Source organism: Anser anser (assembly GCF_964211835.1).
Source record: "Anser anser genome assembly, chromosome: 1".
Lineage (NCBI taxonomy): Eukaryota > Metazoa > Chordata > Aves > Anseriformes > Anatidae > Anser > Anser anser.
Genome location: NC_139720.1, coordinates 120,978,471 through 120,999,242, shown reverse-complemented (window position 1 = coordinate 120,999,242; position 20,772 = coordinate 120,978,471). Strand labels below are relative to the sequence as shown.

At 39.3% G+C, this 20,772-nt stretch overlaps 1 protein-coding gene across 7 annotated transcripts in view; it reads left to right on the top strand.

Annotated features, from left to right (window-relative positions):
- Window positions 1–20,772, top strand: part of SYTL5 (synaptotagmin like 5) — a 91,637-nt gene that overhangs the window by 36,752 nt on the left and 34,113 nt on the right. For all 7 annotated transcript variants that reach the window (XM_083808112.1, XM_083808109.1, XM_083808111.1 and 4 more), the window contains 4 exons: window positions 3,850–4,065; window positions 15,216–15,328; window positions 16,738–16,870; window positions 18,676–18,801. In XM_083808112.1, the coding sequence (XP_083664238.1) occupies window positions 3,850–4,065; window positions 15,216–15,328; window positions 16,738–16,870; window positions 18,676–18,801 (588 nt within the window). The remainder of the gene's footprint in view (window positions 1–3,849; window positions 4,066–15,215; window positions 15,329–16,737; window positions 16,871–18,675; window positions 18,802–20,772) is intronic.

Below are 20,772 nucleotides of genomic sequence, written 5' to 3'. Positions count from 1 at the left end.
CTGGATGGGGCTTTGGGCAGCCTGGTCTGGTGGGAGGTGTCCCTGCCCATGGCAGGGGGGTGGAACCAGGTGGTCATGAAGGTCCCTTCCAACCCAAACCATTCCGGGATTCTATGATTTTATGATATTACTAGGAGAGGATCAATAAAGATAAATTGTTGTTTAATGTTTGAGATTAAAAATGTCTAACTGCATGATTAATGAGATTCCTTTAAAAATAAGGAGTGCTCAAATGTTGGAATGGCAAAAGGAAATTGAATGTTTACGATATAGCTGGTTCCCATACTGGGGAGATAAAGGCTATTGATAAGTCAGGCCAGCTACGTGCCGCACACGTTATCCCTGTTCAGTATTACGAAGCTGGTGCAACTACGCTGTGGCTGTTATGATGATGGATTTTTTTTTTTTCAGATGACTCACCTACCTCCTTCTAATCTTTCTGGCCCTCAAGACATTTTCGTTCTTCATTTTCATAAGATACAAACATATTTGTTACAGTCAATCAGTAGTTCAATTCAGCAAGTGGTTTAGGGAGTCCCAAAGTTCAGATTCGGTATATCTGTCCACACCTTGTTTGCTTGCTTTTTAATGTTTGTATTTTATATGTTACAGTGAGCAGGGAAGCTGTGGATTGATTTATTTTATTTCGGTTTCCTGATAGTCCTTGAATGTAGACCTGTATTCAAAAACCAACAAATCACGCTTTTCAAAATTCATGGTGTTGGTAGATCAAGCAGCATCTGATAAGGATTCAAGATTTTGTATCATATGAAGAGAGGAAATTACTGTTGTGACCACCATTAATAATAACAGGATAATAGGAACAATGCCTTTGTAATGTCAAAGAAACACTGAAACATTGATAAGTTTTTCTCAACATGTTGCTCTCAAAGAAAGCTCTTGTTTAAAAATCAGTGCTTATTGGTTTGGAGAGAGAGATTTCCATATTTAAAATTGTAACTACTTAAAACACATATGTTGTGCTCAGCGATGCTTCTTGTTAAGGAGGGACCTGAAAGCTGGGGTGGAGGGTAGGCAGGGAGGCCAGAATGGAAGGAGTTCAGTGAAGGTTTTGTTTTAACGTTATGTGCTAGGATCCAGCCTGCAGGACACACTGATAGGTACTAAAAAGATAACATCGGTGTCCACAGAGTTCCTGAAATGCAGTGAGCCACTGGTGGTTTGTTTGTTTGTTTTTTAGCTCAAATGGTCCCTTGCTTCCAATACCTTGCCACGTAAACTCAGCATTGATGCAGAGGGAGTTTTTTTTTTTTGGGGGGGGGGGGGGGGAGATGAGTGAAACTGAATATGCCGTAGTGGCTGTTGGTTGTACTTAGAAGAAATTGGACACGGACCTATAGCTATCTGTATCTCTGCAGGAGGTAGATAGATGTGAGATGCAATCAATGAACTGCAAGAACAGCTAGAAAGGTACCAAGAAAGCTCAGACTGGACAGACTCTTGAAGTCTGTGGCCTGGGAGAAGGTCTGTCTGGATTGAATGTGGAAAAGGAGAATCCAAAGCAGAACCTTACATGAAGAAGAAATCACTTCTGAGTAGAGACCAGCAGAGGAAAATGCCTGCCAGTGTTTGTAGTTGCTACCCGGAGTGATGGGACATGCCCTTTTCAAAAGCTGTCTGAGGCTGAGCATCTCCAGACCAGGTGGCTGCAGAGCTGCTCTCGTTCCTGGGTACCCCAGTGGGAAGCAAAATGCCGGCCATCCCTGTAACAAGGCCACGTAGCCACAAATAACCTACTGCTGTCAAAGCTTAGCCCCTGGTGACCTGCACAATGTTCTCTGCCTCCTTCACTGGGGCTCCAACCCATAATCTTTTATTGGTTTTGTGCTCACAGAGTCTTTTCCTTCCTGATCTTTTCACTGATCCTTAAGTGAAACTGGTAACCAGGTGTTTTGAATCTCTCTTGAGGTATGTGTGGAGATGGTGACTCCAGTTAGCCGCAGTGCTTCATGGCAGAGGGGCCCCGGAGGCTGGTGGCAGTGCGTGAAAGTGCAGGGGAGGAATGGGATGGGGAGACAGCAATACCCAGCTGCCTAAAGCCGAGGGAACTGAGCACTGCTGAACCGGGGCCCTGGAAAAGGGGACGTTCTGGGGTAGATTGGAGCGTGGAAAGGATTTGAAAAGGTGCAGGAGCTTGGAGTGGGAGAAGTTTTGGCAGGGGGAAAGTAAGGACAGAGCCTGGAGTGGGCAGGGGCACTATAGGTTGTTTATTGAGAAAGTTGAGAGGATAATAGGAGCCTGGGGGTTGAGTGGACAGAGCTTCTGCTGAGGCATGTTGAGAGGGCATAGCAAATTTGACTGCATACAGGGCTTACGTTAGCGGTTGAGGCTAGTGATTATCCCCTCTGCTGAGCACTTGTGAGACCATATCTGGAATAGAGTTTCCAGCTGGGCACTCCTTGGTACAAGAGAAACACAGACATCCTGGAGCGTGTTCAGTGGAGGGCCATAAGGATGGTTGGAGCCCCTTCTACATCTTGTAGGCTGAGGGAAATGGGTTTGCTCAGCATTAAGAGAAGGCAAAGGGGAGACCTGGTGGCTGCCTTCAACTGCTGCTGCTCTCAAGCCTGTAGTGGAACAAAATTGTTCTATTCTCCACGACAGTAAAAGAACAAGAAGCATTGTGAACAATCTGGAATATGGGAGATTCTGATTAGATATTATGGAAGCTTTTTTATTCCACTCTTTTTGTTTGTTTCATTAAAAAAAGAATAAGGTTGGTCAGTTTGTGGGACTGGTGCCCAGAGACATTGTGTGCTTTCTTTACTTGGAGTTATTCAAGGTTCAACTGAACAAGGCCTTAAGCAACCTGTTCTGGTTGGCCCTGCTCTGGGCACCAGTTTAAGCTATGTGACCTCCAACATTGCCTCCAGCCTAGATGGTTCTGTGGGTTGGGGTGTGAGGGATGAGAGCTTGAGGCTCTGGTGTGGGAGGGAAAGCTCTGGAGTAGAGGTCAGGAACAAAGGTACAAGGAGCTCTTAGTGAGAGGTTTGGGTTATGACGGAGTCCTGCTTGAGTCCCTAGATTTTTTATTATTATTGTTTTTTTTCTTTGGGAATGTAGTAGTAGTAGTAGTTACTTCTCACATAAGGTTATTTTTCCCTTAAGGACTTGACTCATGCAACCTTGAAATTGCAGTCTTTAAAGTAGGTCTTAAATGCAGATACCTTTATCCTTCAGGGTCAGCGGTGGAACTGGTAACACTCAGGTTACGTTATTTAAACTGATATTCTCCATTTTTTTTTAAATTAGTGGTGTTATGCCGTGATGCCACATCTATTTAGGTGTTTGCTTTTGTTTTGTTTCAAGATTTGAGAGGCCAGTGCAGAATTGCATTTGTTTTCCTAGCTAACTCTACTCTGGCATAGTATTAAATGCACACTAGTTACAGGAGAGATTTTCTTTTTCTAATGTGGAAGCACAGAATAGTCCCAGTTTTGAGCTGCAGTCAACCTGGGCTCAGCATGACTTGAATTATTGATGAGGGACAGGCAAAGATGGTTTGCCAGTGGTCCAGAACTGCTCAGCTGTCTGCACACCAACCACAAGGCTGCAGATTTTCCTCTTGGCTTTATGTCTGAGAGGTTGGGGATAGATGTATTCTTCTTTGCCATGTATGTGTCAGAAATGCAGTTAATATATAAAACACACTTATATTGTCCTTATTTGTGTCTTGTAGTTTATAGTGCTAGATCTTAATCCGTTAGAAAGTTTATACAAATCACAGGAAGATGGAAATGTTGCTTGATCTCCAAAAGGTTTCATCATAATAACATACAAAAATCAGTTGTATCTCCAAATTCAAGCCCTTTATTTTCTTCCTTCTAGGAAATTGAAAAATGAGCTTCTGGAAGTGAGAAGGAAAGGTGGAAACCGACACTGTCAACAGGATAACAGCAGAGTCTGCGTTCGCTGTCAGAAAAGCCTGGGCTTAATCTTTGACAGAGGAGACCTGTGCCAAACCTGCAAGCTTAGAGTTTGCACTAAGTGTCGTGTCGTGGGAGCTGATGGGCAGTGGAAATGCTCGGTGTGTGCTAAGATTGCGTAAGTTGTGCAGCTTTTATGGATACATTTAGAGATTAATTCTCTGTAAGTAATTTTATGCTGGTGTTAGTTTTATCTCCTTTTAGAACAAAAGTATATGCATAGCAGATAAACAAGGTAAGAGGCTTTCTGCTGTTTTGATTTGCTGCAGTATTTCGCAGTATCTTTTTTTCCAGTTCCAAGCTAGTTTCAACTAGCTTGCTTTCTAAAGAAAGCTGCAAGCATCACAGATACTAGGTCGTTGGTGTGCAATGCTCTGAAAATCAGTTACAAAACAGTGACAGTCTATTCACAGTAAGACATAAATGTAAGAATCAAGTAATTGAAAATTAACAAAATTAAGAACAAGAGAGGACTGTACATTCTGACTGATGTGGTAGGTGGATTTGTGAAGAAAGAGATGTAAAAATCGTGAGTCCAAGCATTTCAAGGCATGGTTTTATCCTTGCTTTTTCCTGTGTTTACAATAACTGAGCAATTCTGCATAAAGGGAGAAGGGTGTATTTACAATATTTTTTCCCCTGGATGTTTAGAATAAGAGAGAGTTCTAAAGTAAGCTGTGCAATGGTGGGAGGTAAAACAAAAGGAGGTAGATTAATCTTCACATTTCTCACTGTTAGAATGTTAAGTATGGAGAATGGAGGAGGATAGAAGAACACTGCTGAAAAGCAGAGAATTGGTATTTTAACGCAGGATATCAAGTAAATAAACAAGGAGATGTTACATGTCCAAAAATATATGTGTTTAATTCATATATACTTGAAGGAATATTGCCCTTGATTGGGATAGTAATATGGAATTTCGTAGCTTCACTCAGCAAGATAACCATGAAGGAAAGGAGAGGTGTATTGTGCAATAGAACTCGGTTAAGTATCGTGATGTAAGAACTGGATGTTGTTACATCCATAAGGGAATTACATGCACACATAAAGAAAAGATGTGATAAAATAATTACGTTAAGGGGGGGAAGAATCAGTAATTTCACAGAGTGGGAGTGGGGATTTTGTTGTTTGTTCATTTTTTGAAGACTATCAAACTAATATCAGGAAGATAAAGCTTTTTGTAAGCTGTATCAAAAAGTGAATCCAAAATGGTAGTTATGTCAGACTTTGGCTACCTAGACAGTTAATGAAGAATTAATGCAGCAGGACATGGAGTTTAGTGTTTTTGTCTTCTAACTTCAGCTTTAGAAGGCTAACCTCTAAGGGTTGTTAGTTAGATGCCTTAACCTTCTCTTGCATTCAGTGGGGGATGCAACCAGAGAACAATGTTTCACCTCTTTTAAGATGAACCATGTTCAAGTACTTGATTTTGTGAAATGTTGACAAACTACTCCTTGTGGTTTGCTTCAGCCAGTTCCTGAGGTGACCTCAGTACTGTGCCTTTCGGAAATGATGGGGTTCAGGTAAGATGACAGAGTGGAGAATGGCAAATATAATGCTGCTCTTTAAAAAACAAAGAAAGGAAGAACAAGGGATTTGTTGGCCCTGTCAGATTACCTTTAACTTCTCTAAAAATACTGAAACAAATGATCATGGTACTGTCTGAAAGCTGAGAGAAGCTGACAGGACGATGAGTAAGAGCTGGCTCAAAAACAAATTATGTCAAAAGCAATTTAATTTCCTTCGTTGATAGGATGACAGACCTCATGGATAGAGGAGGATCTGTAGATGTCTTATAAGTTGACTTTAGTGAACCTATTGATAGGTTCTCATACTGTTCTCAAAAGCTTATAAACAAGGGGGACTGTGCCCCAAAATAAATGGTGTCTGTGTGATTGCAGACCTGCCAGGAGAACTACAAAGCTCTGTTCTCAGAGTGTTTCACTATCAAAGTAACAGTGGTATAGAGCAGAATTTTCACTGGGTTTTTACTGGTCGGTGTTTTAGTTTAGGACTTAGATGATGCAGCACGTGAGTTTACCAATTACATTCGCTGGTGACGTGAAACTGCGAGGTGTTGCAGACGTGTTGAAGGATGGGCTTGGGGTTCAAAGTGATACAGCTTAGAGAAGATGTTTGAAGTAAAAGTAAATGGTGGCTCCCTGTGGGCACATGCAAGTACCACTTGGGCAAAGACAGCTGCAGCAACACAGAATGAGAAAAATAAAAATAGCTTATGCAGCTGTTCCTTAAGAATGAATCTGGATGTTGTACTGAATGAAAAGCTGCACATGAATCAACAGTTTTCTGCCACTGTGGAAAAGTCCTGCATCACACAGGATGTAATACAGAATTACGGTCTACAAAATACATGATAATACCTGTTTTGTATAGAGTACCCTGCCCCATTTTGTGTAGCTGTGGTGGTTTTACGCGGGTGGTCAGCTGAGTTCCACCACGGCCGCTGTCTCACTCCCCCTCCTCGAAGAGGAAGGGGGAGAAAATAAGACACAAAGAGCTCAAGGTTTGAGATAAGGATGATTTAATTAAAGGGAAAAGGGAGAGGGGAAAGGAAAAAACAAACAAAAAAACAAACAAACAAAAGGCCACGCGGAAGCACAGAGAGAGAGGAAATGGCCACGTCCTGGGAAGCAGGGCCTCAATACGCGTAACGGCTGTTTGGGAGGACAGGCCCTTCCACCACGAGAGCCCCCCTTTTTATTGCTGAGTGTGACACCACAAGGTATGGAATATCCCTTTGGTCGGTTTAGGTCAGCTGCCCTGCTGCTGTCCCCTCCCCATCACTTGCCCACCCCCAGTCTGCTGGCTCCTGGGGGCTTGGAGGGAGTCCTGATGCGGTGCCAGTATTGTGCAGCAATAGACACAACACTGGAGTGCTACCAGTGCTGCTCTAGCTGCGAGTGCAGAGCACAGCACTGTGTGGGCTGCTGCAGGGAAAGTTAACTCCGTCCCAGGCAGACCCAGCACAGTAGCGCACATCATACTGGTCATCTGGAGAAGTTTCAGTAGAAAATAAAGATCACAAGCCTAGGGCATGGTTTGTACAGAGTAATGAAGGGAGTCAGAAATGTTTGGCCTTGGCAAGCAAAAAAATGAAAATAACTGTGTTTGGAATGTACAAATGCAGCTGCATTGTGGATGCATATAGGCTGTTCTATATACTGACTTTGGTTACGAAAAGCAGTGAGATACTTAAATTGCAGTGAAAAGGATTAGATTAGGTGGTATGAAAAAAAAATTATTGATATAATTTGGAGAGGTTGCAGAGTCTTGTTTTAAAAACATGTTGGTTAAATGTTTCTCAGGAATGATGACATCAGTAAAGTACGTCCTGTTTTGTGGCTGAAAAATGGGTGGGGAAACTTCTCAAAATGTATGCCACACCTGTTTCTCGTGATTGTGTTGCATTCTGTACGCCAAGCAATGGTCCTAGCAATCATGTTGGAAACGAATTCCGTTAGAAGCCTGCATCTAAGTTATTACAAACTGTGGTGTAATTTGTTTAAAGTGCTAAGGTATCATTAGTGTTTGATATCAATACCAAATTGAAATCTATTCCTGTCCTTTCTTTTCTTTCATATCTAGTGCTTTTGCAGGGCTGTAATGGAAGTTAATGATCTCCAAAATGCTTTTTATGCTGCTAGGAGAACACAAAGAGATTATCTTCTGTGTGGACAGTGTAGAGGTGAATGCTGGAGACAGGTATTTCAGTTAAATCCAATCACTGTGCATAATTCTAGTTTAAATTCTTTCATTTCTGCTTTCCTCTGTCTCACTTAAGTGAGAAATGCAAGGAAAAATGGGATTTTTAGGCTTTTTGAATTACATTTGAAAGAGGAGTTGATTAAGGTAATAGAAAGAGGGCCTGTAGCAAGATTGAAAGGCAGAAAGCAAGGAAAAGAAAATGGGAATCGTGTTAAGAGATGCTTAGTTATGCTGCGTGAGTAGGAAACGGAAGACAGGAAGGAAAAAAAGTTAGCTATTTAGCATTTATTTGCATACAGTGAGTCTGTTAAACTGAGTTGTTTTACTATACTAGTGGCTTTGCAAAACGTGAATATGTGCTAAGAATCTTTCCTTTTTTTTTTTTTTTTTTTAACTCCGGCTTTTCTTTTAGCAACCTTGATGAATGAGGTTTACATTGATACCAGCATAGACACTAGCACCTGATATAACGTATGTATGTTGTTGTCCATGCTGAGACCCTTAAAAGACACTGGGAAGGATTCATGGCCTTGATGAACTTTTTCTGGTTTTGGTGCTGTGCTAGTTCTTGGTTGTTCTGCCAAAATTGTTCCCAAGAATGTCTTATTAACTTCCACTGAAGGTGATGGTGGTAGCAGTAACCGGTACAATACAGTATGCAGTCATCTCTTCTACCTGCAGGAATACATTCAGAACATTTCTGAGCTCTTGGGAAGCCTGCTGTGTTTCATCTGGTGTCAGTGAAGAAATTTGGATACTGGGTATTGAGTGTATTTAACAAAAGAGATGTTGACAAGTACTGCAGAGTTTACTGGAGAAATCCCTTGAATTACACAAATAATAATCCAAAATTGTTGCTGAAACAAAGAATATCGTGGTAATAAAGGAAAGTGTGGGTAATATCAGCCAGCTTCTGTCAGTTGCTTCATTTAGTGCATTTTGACCTTTTCTTCTCTCTGAGCATCTTGAGTCCCGCCTACCCACTCACAGGACAGGAGTTGGGGATACCTGTAGTCCAGCATGTTCTGTTACATGGCCTGTGATGAAGTGTTATCATTGCTTTAACATTTATGGTAGGTTTATGTCCAGCTACCAAAAAAATTTAAAACCTTTTTTCTGCTGTTCCACTAAAGTCATAGTTGCTTGAAGAACAGCTTATGGTGATGGAGAAGTTCATTGCAACACAGTATGAGGAGCGGCTGAGGTCACTTGGCCTGTTCAGCCTGGAAAAGAGGAGGCTGAGGCGAGACCTTGTCACGGTCTACAGCTTCCTCACAAGGGGGAGTGGAGGGGAAGGCGCCGATCTATTCTTTTTAGTGACCGGTGATAGGACCCGTGGGAATGGTGTCAAGCTGAGGCAGGGGAGGTTTAGGCTAGACGTCAGGAAGAGGTTCTTCACCGAGAGGGTTGTCGCACACTGGAACAGGCTCCCCAGGGAAGCAGTCACTGCACCAAGCCTGTCTGAATTTAAGAAGCGTTTGGACTGTGCGCTTAGTCACATGGTCTGAATTTTTGGGTAGACCTGTGTGGTGCCAGGAGTTGGACTTGATGATCCTTATGGGACCCTTCCAACTCAGGATATTCTACGATTCTATGATTAATTACATTCTAAAACACTTTCAAAAAGAGATTTAGTGAATTTGAGGAAAGAAATTGGAACATGAAAAGTGGGAGATGTCTCTCAGGATTTTTAAGGATAATGGACTGAGGTTTGTATATAAATTGCCTTACAATTTCCAGTTACTGTAGAAGGATATTCCCCTTGAATGTACATAAAGAGAAAATTACTGTTTCATTTTTATTTTTTCCCATGAGAGATATTAACAGAATATAAAGTTGCAAGATGAATCATTTAAAGGTCATGAAGGGTTAGAGCTAAGTCTTCTCCCAAATTCTAAGGTCTGCTGTCACGGAGAGAACAAGATAGTCTTTACTAATAAGATGAGATGAGATGTTGTAGTGTTTTTAATGTATTTTCGTGTATTTAATGAGGCAAATCGAGCCTGTATGCAGTGATGCAGTTGATGAAAAAGAAAGTTTTCTGTTCCATTCCCTGCATACGAGAAACAAAGGTGGTCGTCAGTAGCTTTCAAACATAGGTGCTAAAAAAGAAACTTGCCATCAAGGTCACTTTTTTTTTTTCCCTGCATCTTCTTAAAATGTGATTGGTTGGTGTTTTAAATTTAGCATGAAAAATGGTCAGTGATAGATTGAGGGAAATCATGTTCTTCAAGCAGTCTGCTGACAAACGGATTTTGCATCTTGATGCTGTTTGTGTTTTTCATTATGAATGTGTCTAGATATCTACAAACAATGCCTTTATTTTTGAGTTACTCAGCAAGATAAAAATGCCTAGGTGGCCTGAGTTATTACAGCAGAACTAAGCGGTAATGGGAAATTTGTCTTCATCTTTGAAATCATTATGTTGTTTCAAAGCGTCATGAAAATTCATCAGTATCTTAGTAACATTTATGCACATTAGGAGTCTGAAAATAGATACTTCATTATTTTAGAATACAAGTGTTCTTCAGATTCTCCCCTTTCCCCCCAACAAAACAAAACAAAAACTTACAGGCAAGTTTACCTTCTTCTAATAGGGTCACAGATTTCTATTTATTAAATAAGCCTCCCTGCTTATTGAAAATACTCTGAAATTAATTAATGTTATAGAAAATATTCCATTCAATTGAATGCATGCAAAGATGAGTGTGTATGTTTTGGGGTATTTATTTATAGGCTACACATTATCCAGCCTCTGGTCCTGCCATTTTTTCCAAATTTTTCTTCCCAAAGAAGTGAAATACTTGGACAATGGGAGAGGACAAGGAATCTGGAATGAATCTCTTTCCTCTACTGCAAGTGTTAGGTCGGATGTTCAGTCAGACTGTTCTACCACTGTTGTTTTTTTTCTCCAGAAAAAAAGATTAAAGGTAAAAATTGGGACTTCCCATCTTAAGTGGAATTTTTGTAATTGAACGTTTAACGATAAAGTGTCTTGCAAAATTGAGAGTGCAAAATCACAAGCTGAGTTGTTGGCAAGGACACAAAATCATAGAATCATAGAATCATTAAGGCTGGAAGAGACCTTCAAGATCATCTGGTCCAACCATCATTTTCCACTTTGTTTTAAAACAGCAGAAAGCATACAAAGATGCATCCACATTACTATGTTCATGATATGCTGCACTGAGAGCTTTCCTACTACAGCTCAACTATCAAGACCATTTACTACTGAAAACGAATACCCATGTAATCATCCATGCTGTAACCCTGTCTGATAGCCAGAGTAAGAGCTACCGGCTGAATGGATATAGACTAATGGATATAAATGCCAAATAGTACTTTCAGCTTAAATAGACATATTCAGTTTATAAAAGCTCTACCATTGGCTTGCATTAGGCATATCTCTACCTAGTGGATGGTCAGTCAGCACATGCTGCAAGCAACTTTCCTGTAGTACAAGGTACTTGTACAAGCCAACATTTTTCTTAAATTGTGCTTCCAGAAAACAGTTAAAGAATTTGCATTAATTAGCTCTTCTCCAGAGTCTAAGGTCTACCCATACTTAATCTAAATTCCCGACATCATCCAGCTCTTTGGAGTATCATTAGGAACATACTAGCTTACAAGTTAAATAGCCTCTGTGGAGAACTTACCTAAATATAGAAGTGTTTGAGTTCCTGCATAAATTTAGCAAAAAAAACGTTGTTTTCTAGTAAGTATCCTAAGAATGCCCCAAACTCATAAGTATTGTATAGTATTTCATGCCACAGATTATGTTCTGTTTTGAAACTGAGCAGTGTGTTGATGAAGTTAATCTGTTTATTGAGAGATCATAGAGGAAGAAGAAGCATGGAACCATAAAGTAGTCCCTCTCACATATCTATATGAGTAGCTTGATCAGTAATTTATGTATATAATAACTTCATCTAATATGTAAGGTATTTTGTGTTAAATGTAGCTACTTGTCCATGATTTTCTTTAAAATTTTCCTGGCTGTTTTGAATATATGGAAGAGCAATCATGAAAAAAATTACTGCTATTACAATTTATAACATTGTTTTCTTTCTTACTAAAGCTACTGACTTTAGAATCTGTTGTATACCCACAAAGGCCGGTCTAAACACCTTTTGTTAGAACGCTTTTTTTTTTCACTTTTTTTTTTTTTTAATTTGTATGCTACATGCTAACTGAAAAAGGAAAGAAAACGCATATATATACCATGATTACAGTCAGCATGGAACTTGAACCCACTTTAAAAACAACAGAAAACAAACCAGCAAACATTGGTTTTATGTAATGTTGTGTATATGCCCTTGATTCTCTTCCCACTGAAACAATTATCTAGATGGAAATGGTTCATTTAAGTTCTGCATCAGAAACAGGAGAAAGATTTGCTCAGCAGGAAAGACAGTAATAATTATAAATGCATAAAAATAACATTAATGTAAGATGGTTGTCTCATTCTTCTTTTTTTTTTTTTTTCAGAACGTCAATGCAGTTATGAAGTTCAAACCTCAAGTCAGAAACTAGGACAGTCATTTAATCTGAATTCATTTCCATTTGTGTAGAACACAAATTATTTTTATAGGTATTCCCGAAATATATGAGTGATTAAGATGATATAAACCCTAGGCTTTCTATGAATTGTTGAACATACATGAAGAATACATATACACGTATCCCAACCAATATGAGCGAGCTAGAAAGTCAAAAGTACAACACTTCACCGCCTTATTCCTTTAAAAGTGGTATTTTTGTAGAAGTGATCTCTTGGGTATGGACATTTTCACAAAAAAATGGACTGCTAGCAGAAGCTGGGGACCCAAGACTGAAAGTGATGTTGGTCATGATAAGGACAAAAGGTCTGACGTGAAGGTGGAGGCCTCTAGGCTTGCTCTGGGTGACACAGTGGATGGCTATTGATGTGTTTTTTTCCCCTTCACTGTGGGTAACAAAGTTGGGTAAAGCTCTTATCAAAGGCAATTCTCCCTTTATTTGCTGTTTCATGCCACAGCTGTGTTGTGCCTCAGACCTGGTTGTGCTGGTGGGGTTGAAGCAGAAGGAGTGCAGGCCTCCTCAGGGCAGCCCTGCCAAGGAGCTGGCAATCTGGAGGAGAACATCTCTATTCAGAGTGCAGTATTGACTGCTTAATAAGATCAGCCTGATGAAGGAGGTTAGTAATTCAATTTACCATCATTAGCTGAACCGGCACATAGTCCAGCTCCATCATGGTACTGGCTGTCACAGCCTCTAATGCCCACTTGGACCTGCAAAGGGGGTGGCTCACACCTTCATCTTCTTGAGGGACCTGTTTGTGTTTGCCACAACAGGCAGCAATGGCCTTGAGCTTCCTTGGCTAAGGAAGAAGAGGGCAGCAGCTGCGTAATTAGAGGCTATTTGATGGCAGTGGGCTACAGCCTGCAGAGGGAGATTACTGAGAGTAGATGGCTGATTTATCCTTTGCCAGAAAACACAGGAATCAACTGTTGTTGCCCAAATAGGCTAACCTCTCTCTGGTGTGCCTTTTGGAGGTTGCCAGGAAGGCAGTTGTGGGGTCGGTCATTACTCTTACAGGGGGGTGGCAAGAGAAAGCGAAAGTCCTCCACAGTCATTCCTTCTGGGTTGGTGGGACCATTCAGGGCTGGGTGTGGAAATAATTGCAAGTTTCTGTTTGTAAAAGCCTGTGGCTTTATGTGCGGCAGACTCCCATGCTGCAAAAACCCTGATCATAGGTTGTTCTGAGTATGGAGAAGGGTGAAGACGCTTGCCTGGATAAGGGGGTGGGGAATACTCTTTGTCAAGTTGAGCACTGCTAGTGAGATATGAGACATAAATAAGATCCGTATCCAAGGGGAGAACGGCACTTGGGGAGCTTTGTGGTCAAACCTGGCAGTAACTGAGGAAAAATGAATGAACCATTTAGACCATGTAAACTGTCACTTATATTGTAGTAGAATGATGTCACAGTCACGGGTATGACAGATTTATGTTGGGATATAAAGCAATAAACTTGCTGTAAACCTTGGCATAAAAATAACTGCACAGGGAAGTGCATGGTGTAAATGAATTGTGAAAATACACATTCAACAAAAAACTGTTTCTCATACTGCATAGGTTCTAATGCAATGAATCCTTTCCAGTGTTTGTATCTCAAAAAAAAAAAAAAGTCTTAAAAAATTTCTGAGTGGAAATGTAGAGATTTTATTTAATGCCTAACATAATGACTGTCTGATTGTGATGATGACAAATTATATGGCTTTTTGTCATTACAAGTCTGCAACAATGAGATAAGACAATCTTCTATTATCTCATTTGTGTGCACATTTTGTATTTTGATTTTTTTTTTTAGAGGAATGCGAAGGTGCATAATTCATTAATAGGTGAGGAAGAACTGAGGATATAATGGTAGTTTTTTAGCAGTGGCAGAATCCTATTCTGTAATTTTTAGTATTTTCCCAAGTCAAACTCTTCATTCGAGCAAGTAATTTAATAGAGGAGATATTGATCAGTGCTCTAAATCCATCAGCAGTAATTTTAATGCCCAGAAGACTAGATGATTTCTTTTCTGGTATAGGTTTGTAACTAATTTTTCTTACTGAGCATAAAGTAATCAGGAACATGCCTGGAGCTAAAGATGTTTTTTTTTTGTGTGTGTGTGTTTTTTTTGTTTTGTTTTTTAGTATTCATGAGTAGTAGCTTTTTGCTATCAATTGTACACAGTGGGACAATAGAAGTAGTGATGCTTTAGCATAATGAAACTCATTCAGGGAAAGGCTAGCAATTAGCTTCAAAAACATACCTATGGAAATCAGCAATGACAATACCAGATTTTTTCTGTGAATATAGGCAGAAGAATTTCAGAAATTTCCGGTTACCTCCAGTAGAATCAGCGTTATCCAAAACAGTAGCAAAGACAAAATTTCATTGCTCTGAAGCTCAGACATGTAGCTAATTCATAACAATGCTGTCATCTGAAGAAACTGCATATACTGTGGCAGCATGTGAAACTTGCAGTAGGGCACGAAAAATACGGAGGAGCTTGCAGCAAACTCTATATAACCAGAGTGGGTCAATGAACTGTTGACTTGGGTGGCAGGTTGTGGTTTTTATTTTTTTTGCTCTATACATTGTGGTTGTTTCTACAGCTCTTACATTTTTTGAGATGCTGAAAACCGCGAAGTTAAGTAGCTCCCTATCCAAAGGACAAGGGAGATAGCATGTATTATCTTTTCTATCTTTTCATCTTTTCTATGGAAATCTGGTAAATGTGGTTGAAACACTTTTTACTAAGTAAATTTCCATGTGATGAAAATTACTTTTAATTCACAAAGCAAAAGGATTTTATTTTTTCTGCTACCTGTCCTCCTATCTCGAGCTTCTCAGTCTTTTTACTTCTTATTTTGAACTGTGCAAATGATGTCCAGAATTTGTGAGCATAATGGGTGAATGATGAAACGTGGGTTTAAGCAACAGTTTTGGTTGGCCAAGTTTGTTAATGTGCACGTCTCCCTGGCTTATTTATTTTTTCTCCCCATATAGACAGCTAAGGATTGTGACAGGAGAATGGTTTTTTGAAGAGAGAGCCAAGCGCTTCAGACAGTCAAATCTTGGAACCGATGTTGTCAGACAGTCTATCCTACGCAAATCCCCAGGTAGGGACCTCGAGAGAGAGATTTGTCGTGTATGTTTAATACATTCAAACGTTGTTTTCAGAGTGTCGTACTTGTGTTATATTTCATTCTTCGCTGTAGAAGGTATAATAAATATTTTAATCTTAATTTCACGTTTGGGTATTACTATGCACTGGTTTGTGAATTATTAGTATATAGGAGAGGTAAGCTATAGATGAATGAAGAAGTATCTCAGTGGGGCTAGAGGGCTGCTCAAAATGTAACACTCCTAACAGGTGGACATCATTGTCCAGCTGCAAAGCCAGAAGCAGGGGCTCTAAACGTTCGTTCTCAGTTCTTGCCAGGAAGCTTGGCTGTATGCAAAGATCTAAAACCAACCGTTTTTTGTCTTTGCCTCTCTTATTTGTAATGGTGATATGTAAAAAGTATGATTCCATTTTTCTTTTTTTAACTCCGAATAGGAAAGATAAATGTTAACTCCTGTGCTGTATGCTGCAGCATGGGCTACATCCAGACTACTTGGAAAGCCAAGTAAGAATGAAGAGATACCTTTTACCGAGATATCTCCAATAAATTGCACCTGCAAATTAAGGAACAGAAAAAAGTCTTTTTGGTTCTTAGTGAATGGTTCTTAGTGAAGCAAGCATACCATGGCTGTGAGCTGCTGTGGTACCTTGCCTACTTTAATAAATGGGAGTTTTTTCTGAATCCTGATGCTTTTCTCTTCATGTAACTACTTCACTCTGAACACAGAAGCTGGTATTTAGGTAGTCTATTGTCAGAGGTATCATTCATCAGTTTCAGTAGGAATGTGGTAGTTACTGGAAGTTTTTAGGGGAAGGACAGGTTTACTGCTCTTGGAAAATATTCTGGTGCAAATATACTGATTGGCAAAATGCTCATCTTTCCATTATCAGTGTTCTTCAGAAACTGTCAAACTGGCATGTGTCTAATGTTCTTGTTTTTTTGATACTGTGCAACCTGTCGGGTATTTTGTGACTTTTTACTATATGTTTACATTTGATGTACATATTTGGAAAAAATAATCCATTTTTTCCCACATTTTGTTTCCAGATGAACATACATTTTAATTAAGAAAACATTCTTTCATTTAACACAGAAAATGCTTTACACTGCAAAATTGTATTTTGAGTCCTTTGGTTTTTAACTATGTTGTCAGTGGTAAATTCAGAAGCATAGTTCAACAGTAAAGCTGATAGTGGAAAAACATTTCAAACTACTTAAAATTTAATTTTCCTTTATTAAAAAGGGAAACCAAAGCCCTCTCCAGCTGTTTTTGTATGATGGTTTATAATATGGTTTTATTTAGTATTGAAAAATGGAAAGCCTATTTTTGCAGGTTGTTTGACATGTGCTGCCTTTATTTGTGCAAACATTGATTTTATTTTTTCTTTCCCCCTCCACTGAAGATACAGTTTCCAGTAAGGATGAAGAAAGAACATTCACAGATCAACCCCAAGAGAATGAAGAAAAAGGGCCAGATATATCAACCTCCTCCGTAACTGGGCATAAATCAGTCTTTGGCGGACCTAGAAAGATAGGGTAAAGCCTTTTTTTTAAAAAAAAAAACAACTGATAAATCAGATAACAGCTGCATATATTGGATGGATTTTCTTTTGAGTCTCTCCAGCATTCCACATCAGTCCCAAATTTTGCAGTTAGAAACAATCTTCATTTAAAATCTGCTTACTATAAGTAAAGTGCTGTCTCCTAGGAAATGCAGCCGTAATTACCCTTCAGTTATAGAGGTAGCAGAAAGAAGGCAATTTTACTCTGGGATTTTTCCTGTTTATACTTTGAAGTAACAGTGGGTCTATAAAAGCAGTTTTGCTGAGGAAGCAAATGCAAGAAACAGTATTCGGAAGGCCTGTTTTGACTGATTGATTTGGTTTACAAGTCACGTTTTCCTTTGGCTTCCATATGTGCAAATTTAGTCTAAAAATCAAGCAGTGCTCCTTTATTTTGAATAAGCAGATATGTTGCTGGACATTTTACAGACTGCGATGTGTGTAACCCCAGTTTGGGTATGCCCTTAGAGGACATAACAGATGCAGTGAATATATGCACAGGGACAGATGCAGTGAATATATGGTTGTGTGGGTGGTGTCTGGACATAACTTGAGGCTTTTGGGTGAGTGGAAAGAAAGATCGGATGAATGCTTCTGTCATGGCTGGAGCTCTGGATCCTACCAGACATAGAGTAGGTAGGTAGCTTTCTACACCTTTTTGATTTTTTGAGGAGTTCTGGGTATGGAGTTCCTTGCTCTAGTCATTTAGGAAATCTGCACAAGTAATTTTTCTCTCTTTAATAGTGGGAAAAAGAGCATCAGAAAACCTCTGCCTTCTCAAGTGAAGGTGAAGAAGGAACTGGTTTAGGGAATCTACTGTAGTGGAACCTTGATGTTGCTCTAAATCATGCTAATTGGTAGCTATAGTGAGAGTGCATTAAAATTTACTTTTCTAATCCTCTTTTAATTTAAATCCATTGTACAGATCTTTTATTCGTATTTACCTATGAGAAACAAAGTATTTTTTATTGTCTGCTATTTATTTTAGTGGTTTTCAGCATTTTTTTTTTAGTTTGCAGCCTGAAATGTTTTGCAGTGGTGACATTCCCTATAAAAGTAATCCTACAAGATATGGGCCGCTTCTCTTAGAAGTAACTAATTACTTCTCTTCCTTCCTTGCTCCTTCTTCCTCACTCAAGTTCCATGCTCATATATCATGTGAGTGGATTTGCTTTAGCGAAGCCAGTTTGTGGCCAACTCCTTCTGAGATATAGTGTCATGAGAAACCCTACCACACTGTTGTTGTTTGTAAGTCTGTGAAACATAGTGTTATTTTGCAACACCTCATTTCATTTCTGGCTTTTTAGACCACATAGTGCAGTGTAAGGGGGTGATGTTATATTTCTGGAAAGTAGTGTGTTTGGGGCATTGCTGTGCGTAATCGTAGGAACCACAAAGAGATCTTTAAGGGAAAATACACATAGCGTAATTTCCTACAAGAAAATACGCACATTTGATCAAAAATCCTTTGATGTGTATATACTGTAAAAATATGAGAATTTTCACAAAAGATACTTTTGGTTCAAGGCTGGAAGTCACCATGTTTTGATGTCCTGTGTCTTAAAGTAGTTTATTGTAAATATGATATTGCTTTTGTTTGTAGGAATCGGCTTGATATCTAGATTGGGTACTTTATTGACCATTATATCCAGAGTTGCTCATTGTTCAGACGTGAAATGAATACAAAGTGCACTTTGTGATATTTCAGCCAGTTTGCAGTTTCTGGGAAAGATCTTGTGACATGTAAAACATTATTTTTTTATTCCCTGTTTTCATCAGGAAGCTAATTAGGGCAGTTACCAAAGGAGAAATTACGTATACAAAAGATGAAAGTGGAAGGAACATAGGCCCAGAAGCTGAAAGCCAAAGTCTGTGCAGTGGCAAGTCAACACCTTGTTCTGAGAGGTAAGCAGCAGAAATCTGTTAGTTTATGCTGGGGTTGACCTAAGGGGATGTGCCAGTCCCCAGACTTGCTTTGCCTTTGAATACCCAGCATGAGCGCTACCTGAGAAGCAGAGCTTGTGCTAATAAAAAAAAAATAATATAATAAAAAAAAAACCTTCTGTCCATCCCACTTTTCTTTGCATTTATTTCGTGCTTTGCATTTGCATGTTGATTGCTGTCAGTGTCTTGGGTTTTGTTTTCTGTTGTTTAATTCAGCAAGCTGTGCTCATGGTACAGAACTGAGGCCCTTTGTTCCAAAGTTTTGCTTTTGTAATGACATGTTAATTGATTATAATTTATATTTTCTTTTTCAAGGGCTCTGTTTGCCCTTCTCTTTCTAAAATTTTTGTCACAGTTATTTCAAATAGAATTCCATTTATCATTCTTCTGGGCCTAATCTCTGTTATTGCCTCTGTCAACTGCATTATAAAATGCTACATGCAGTATTTCTCTCATGTCCCACTTCCAAAATGAAGGCAAAAAATGGCTCACTTTCTTCTTGTTCAGTTGGATAATCTATACAGAATGTAGACCTATATATATTGCTGAGGTGCACACACCTAGAAATTTTACAATCTGGATTTTTGCAGAGGGATGAAAATTCCCACCTTGTATAAGTGTGGTTAAATACTTAATTAGATACACAAAGATGCTTGCTTTAGTTCTTCCATTGTTAATTTATAGAGCCGGGTAGTAATTATTAAAAATAACAACAAACCTTCCCAGGCTAACCTCTTTAACTGTTTTGAGTTGCAAATTAAAGGAATATAACAGTATGTTGTGGCGCTGCAGCTGTCTTAGATTTTCTTGCACATTTTTGATTTTTGTAATTGCCCTCATCTTTTAGCATTGCCAAAACTGAAGTATTTCACCTACCATCAGCGAGACCAAGAGAGAATTTTTATTCTTTCCTAACATTTTGATTTAAGCGAAGCTGTACTGAGCTGGGAACAGGGAAGCTTGGGCCATGAGTTCATCTCCTGGACTGGTTTATTTCTGATCCAGCAATGATGTTTACTGGTTTTGGAACTGAATGAACTAGGTGGTTTTATCAGGATACTTCTTGGAGGAATAGTATAGGAATTTTAGACTCGTCTACACAAGCACACTGCCCCATCCATCATACTGAGGTCTTGTCTACCACATGGAAATGCATGGTATAGTCACCTTATAACAGGTTCTTTCTTTTGTTGTCTACTTAATATGTGCATCAAATAAGTTGAGCCTCCCTCTAATAGCAGACTGGAACAAGAGCAAAAGACTAGAGAGGTCTGCACAGTAGATTTGATGCTCAAGTGCTCAGTCCGACTGATAACTACAGAATCCCTTGTAACACATTTTGAAAGCTTTTTTATCCCAGTCCAGTATGACTTCTGAACACTTCTGTTGATTTACATTAGTTTACAGAGTGAGGAAAAAATCTGTAACAGCAGCTTTCATAACAGAAAGTCACAACAATCCATCAAAAGCGGCGTGACATGCAATAAAACTCATGTTCTCAACATTTTGGCTACTTGTCATGCACTGGCAGGTTTAGAAATTAATTTAGTGTGCAGCTAAATACAGGAGCTTTGACAAAATACAGATGACAGTCAGTAGCCTTGATTTTCTGACTTCACGGCACTGAAAACACATCTTTATGTGAGCAGATAGGATTAAAATTCAACCAAAACACATTCTTTAGGGTTTGTTGATCACTGATTCATCAGATTAAAAAGTAGCAGTGCATGTATGTGAAGTGTACATGCGTAGGAGTGTGTTTATTATGCATAATCTACTATTGTTAATGCAATAAATTGAATAGCAATTGCTTAAAAGGTTACTGTATATGTTCACTAAGGGACAAAATATGGTTGTGCAACATCAATAGACAGTCCTGCTGTTTGGGGTTTTCCTCTGTATTCCTTTTTTTTCAGTAACTCTACTGACGTG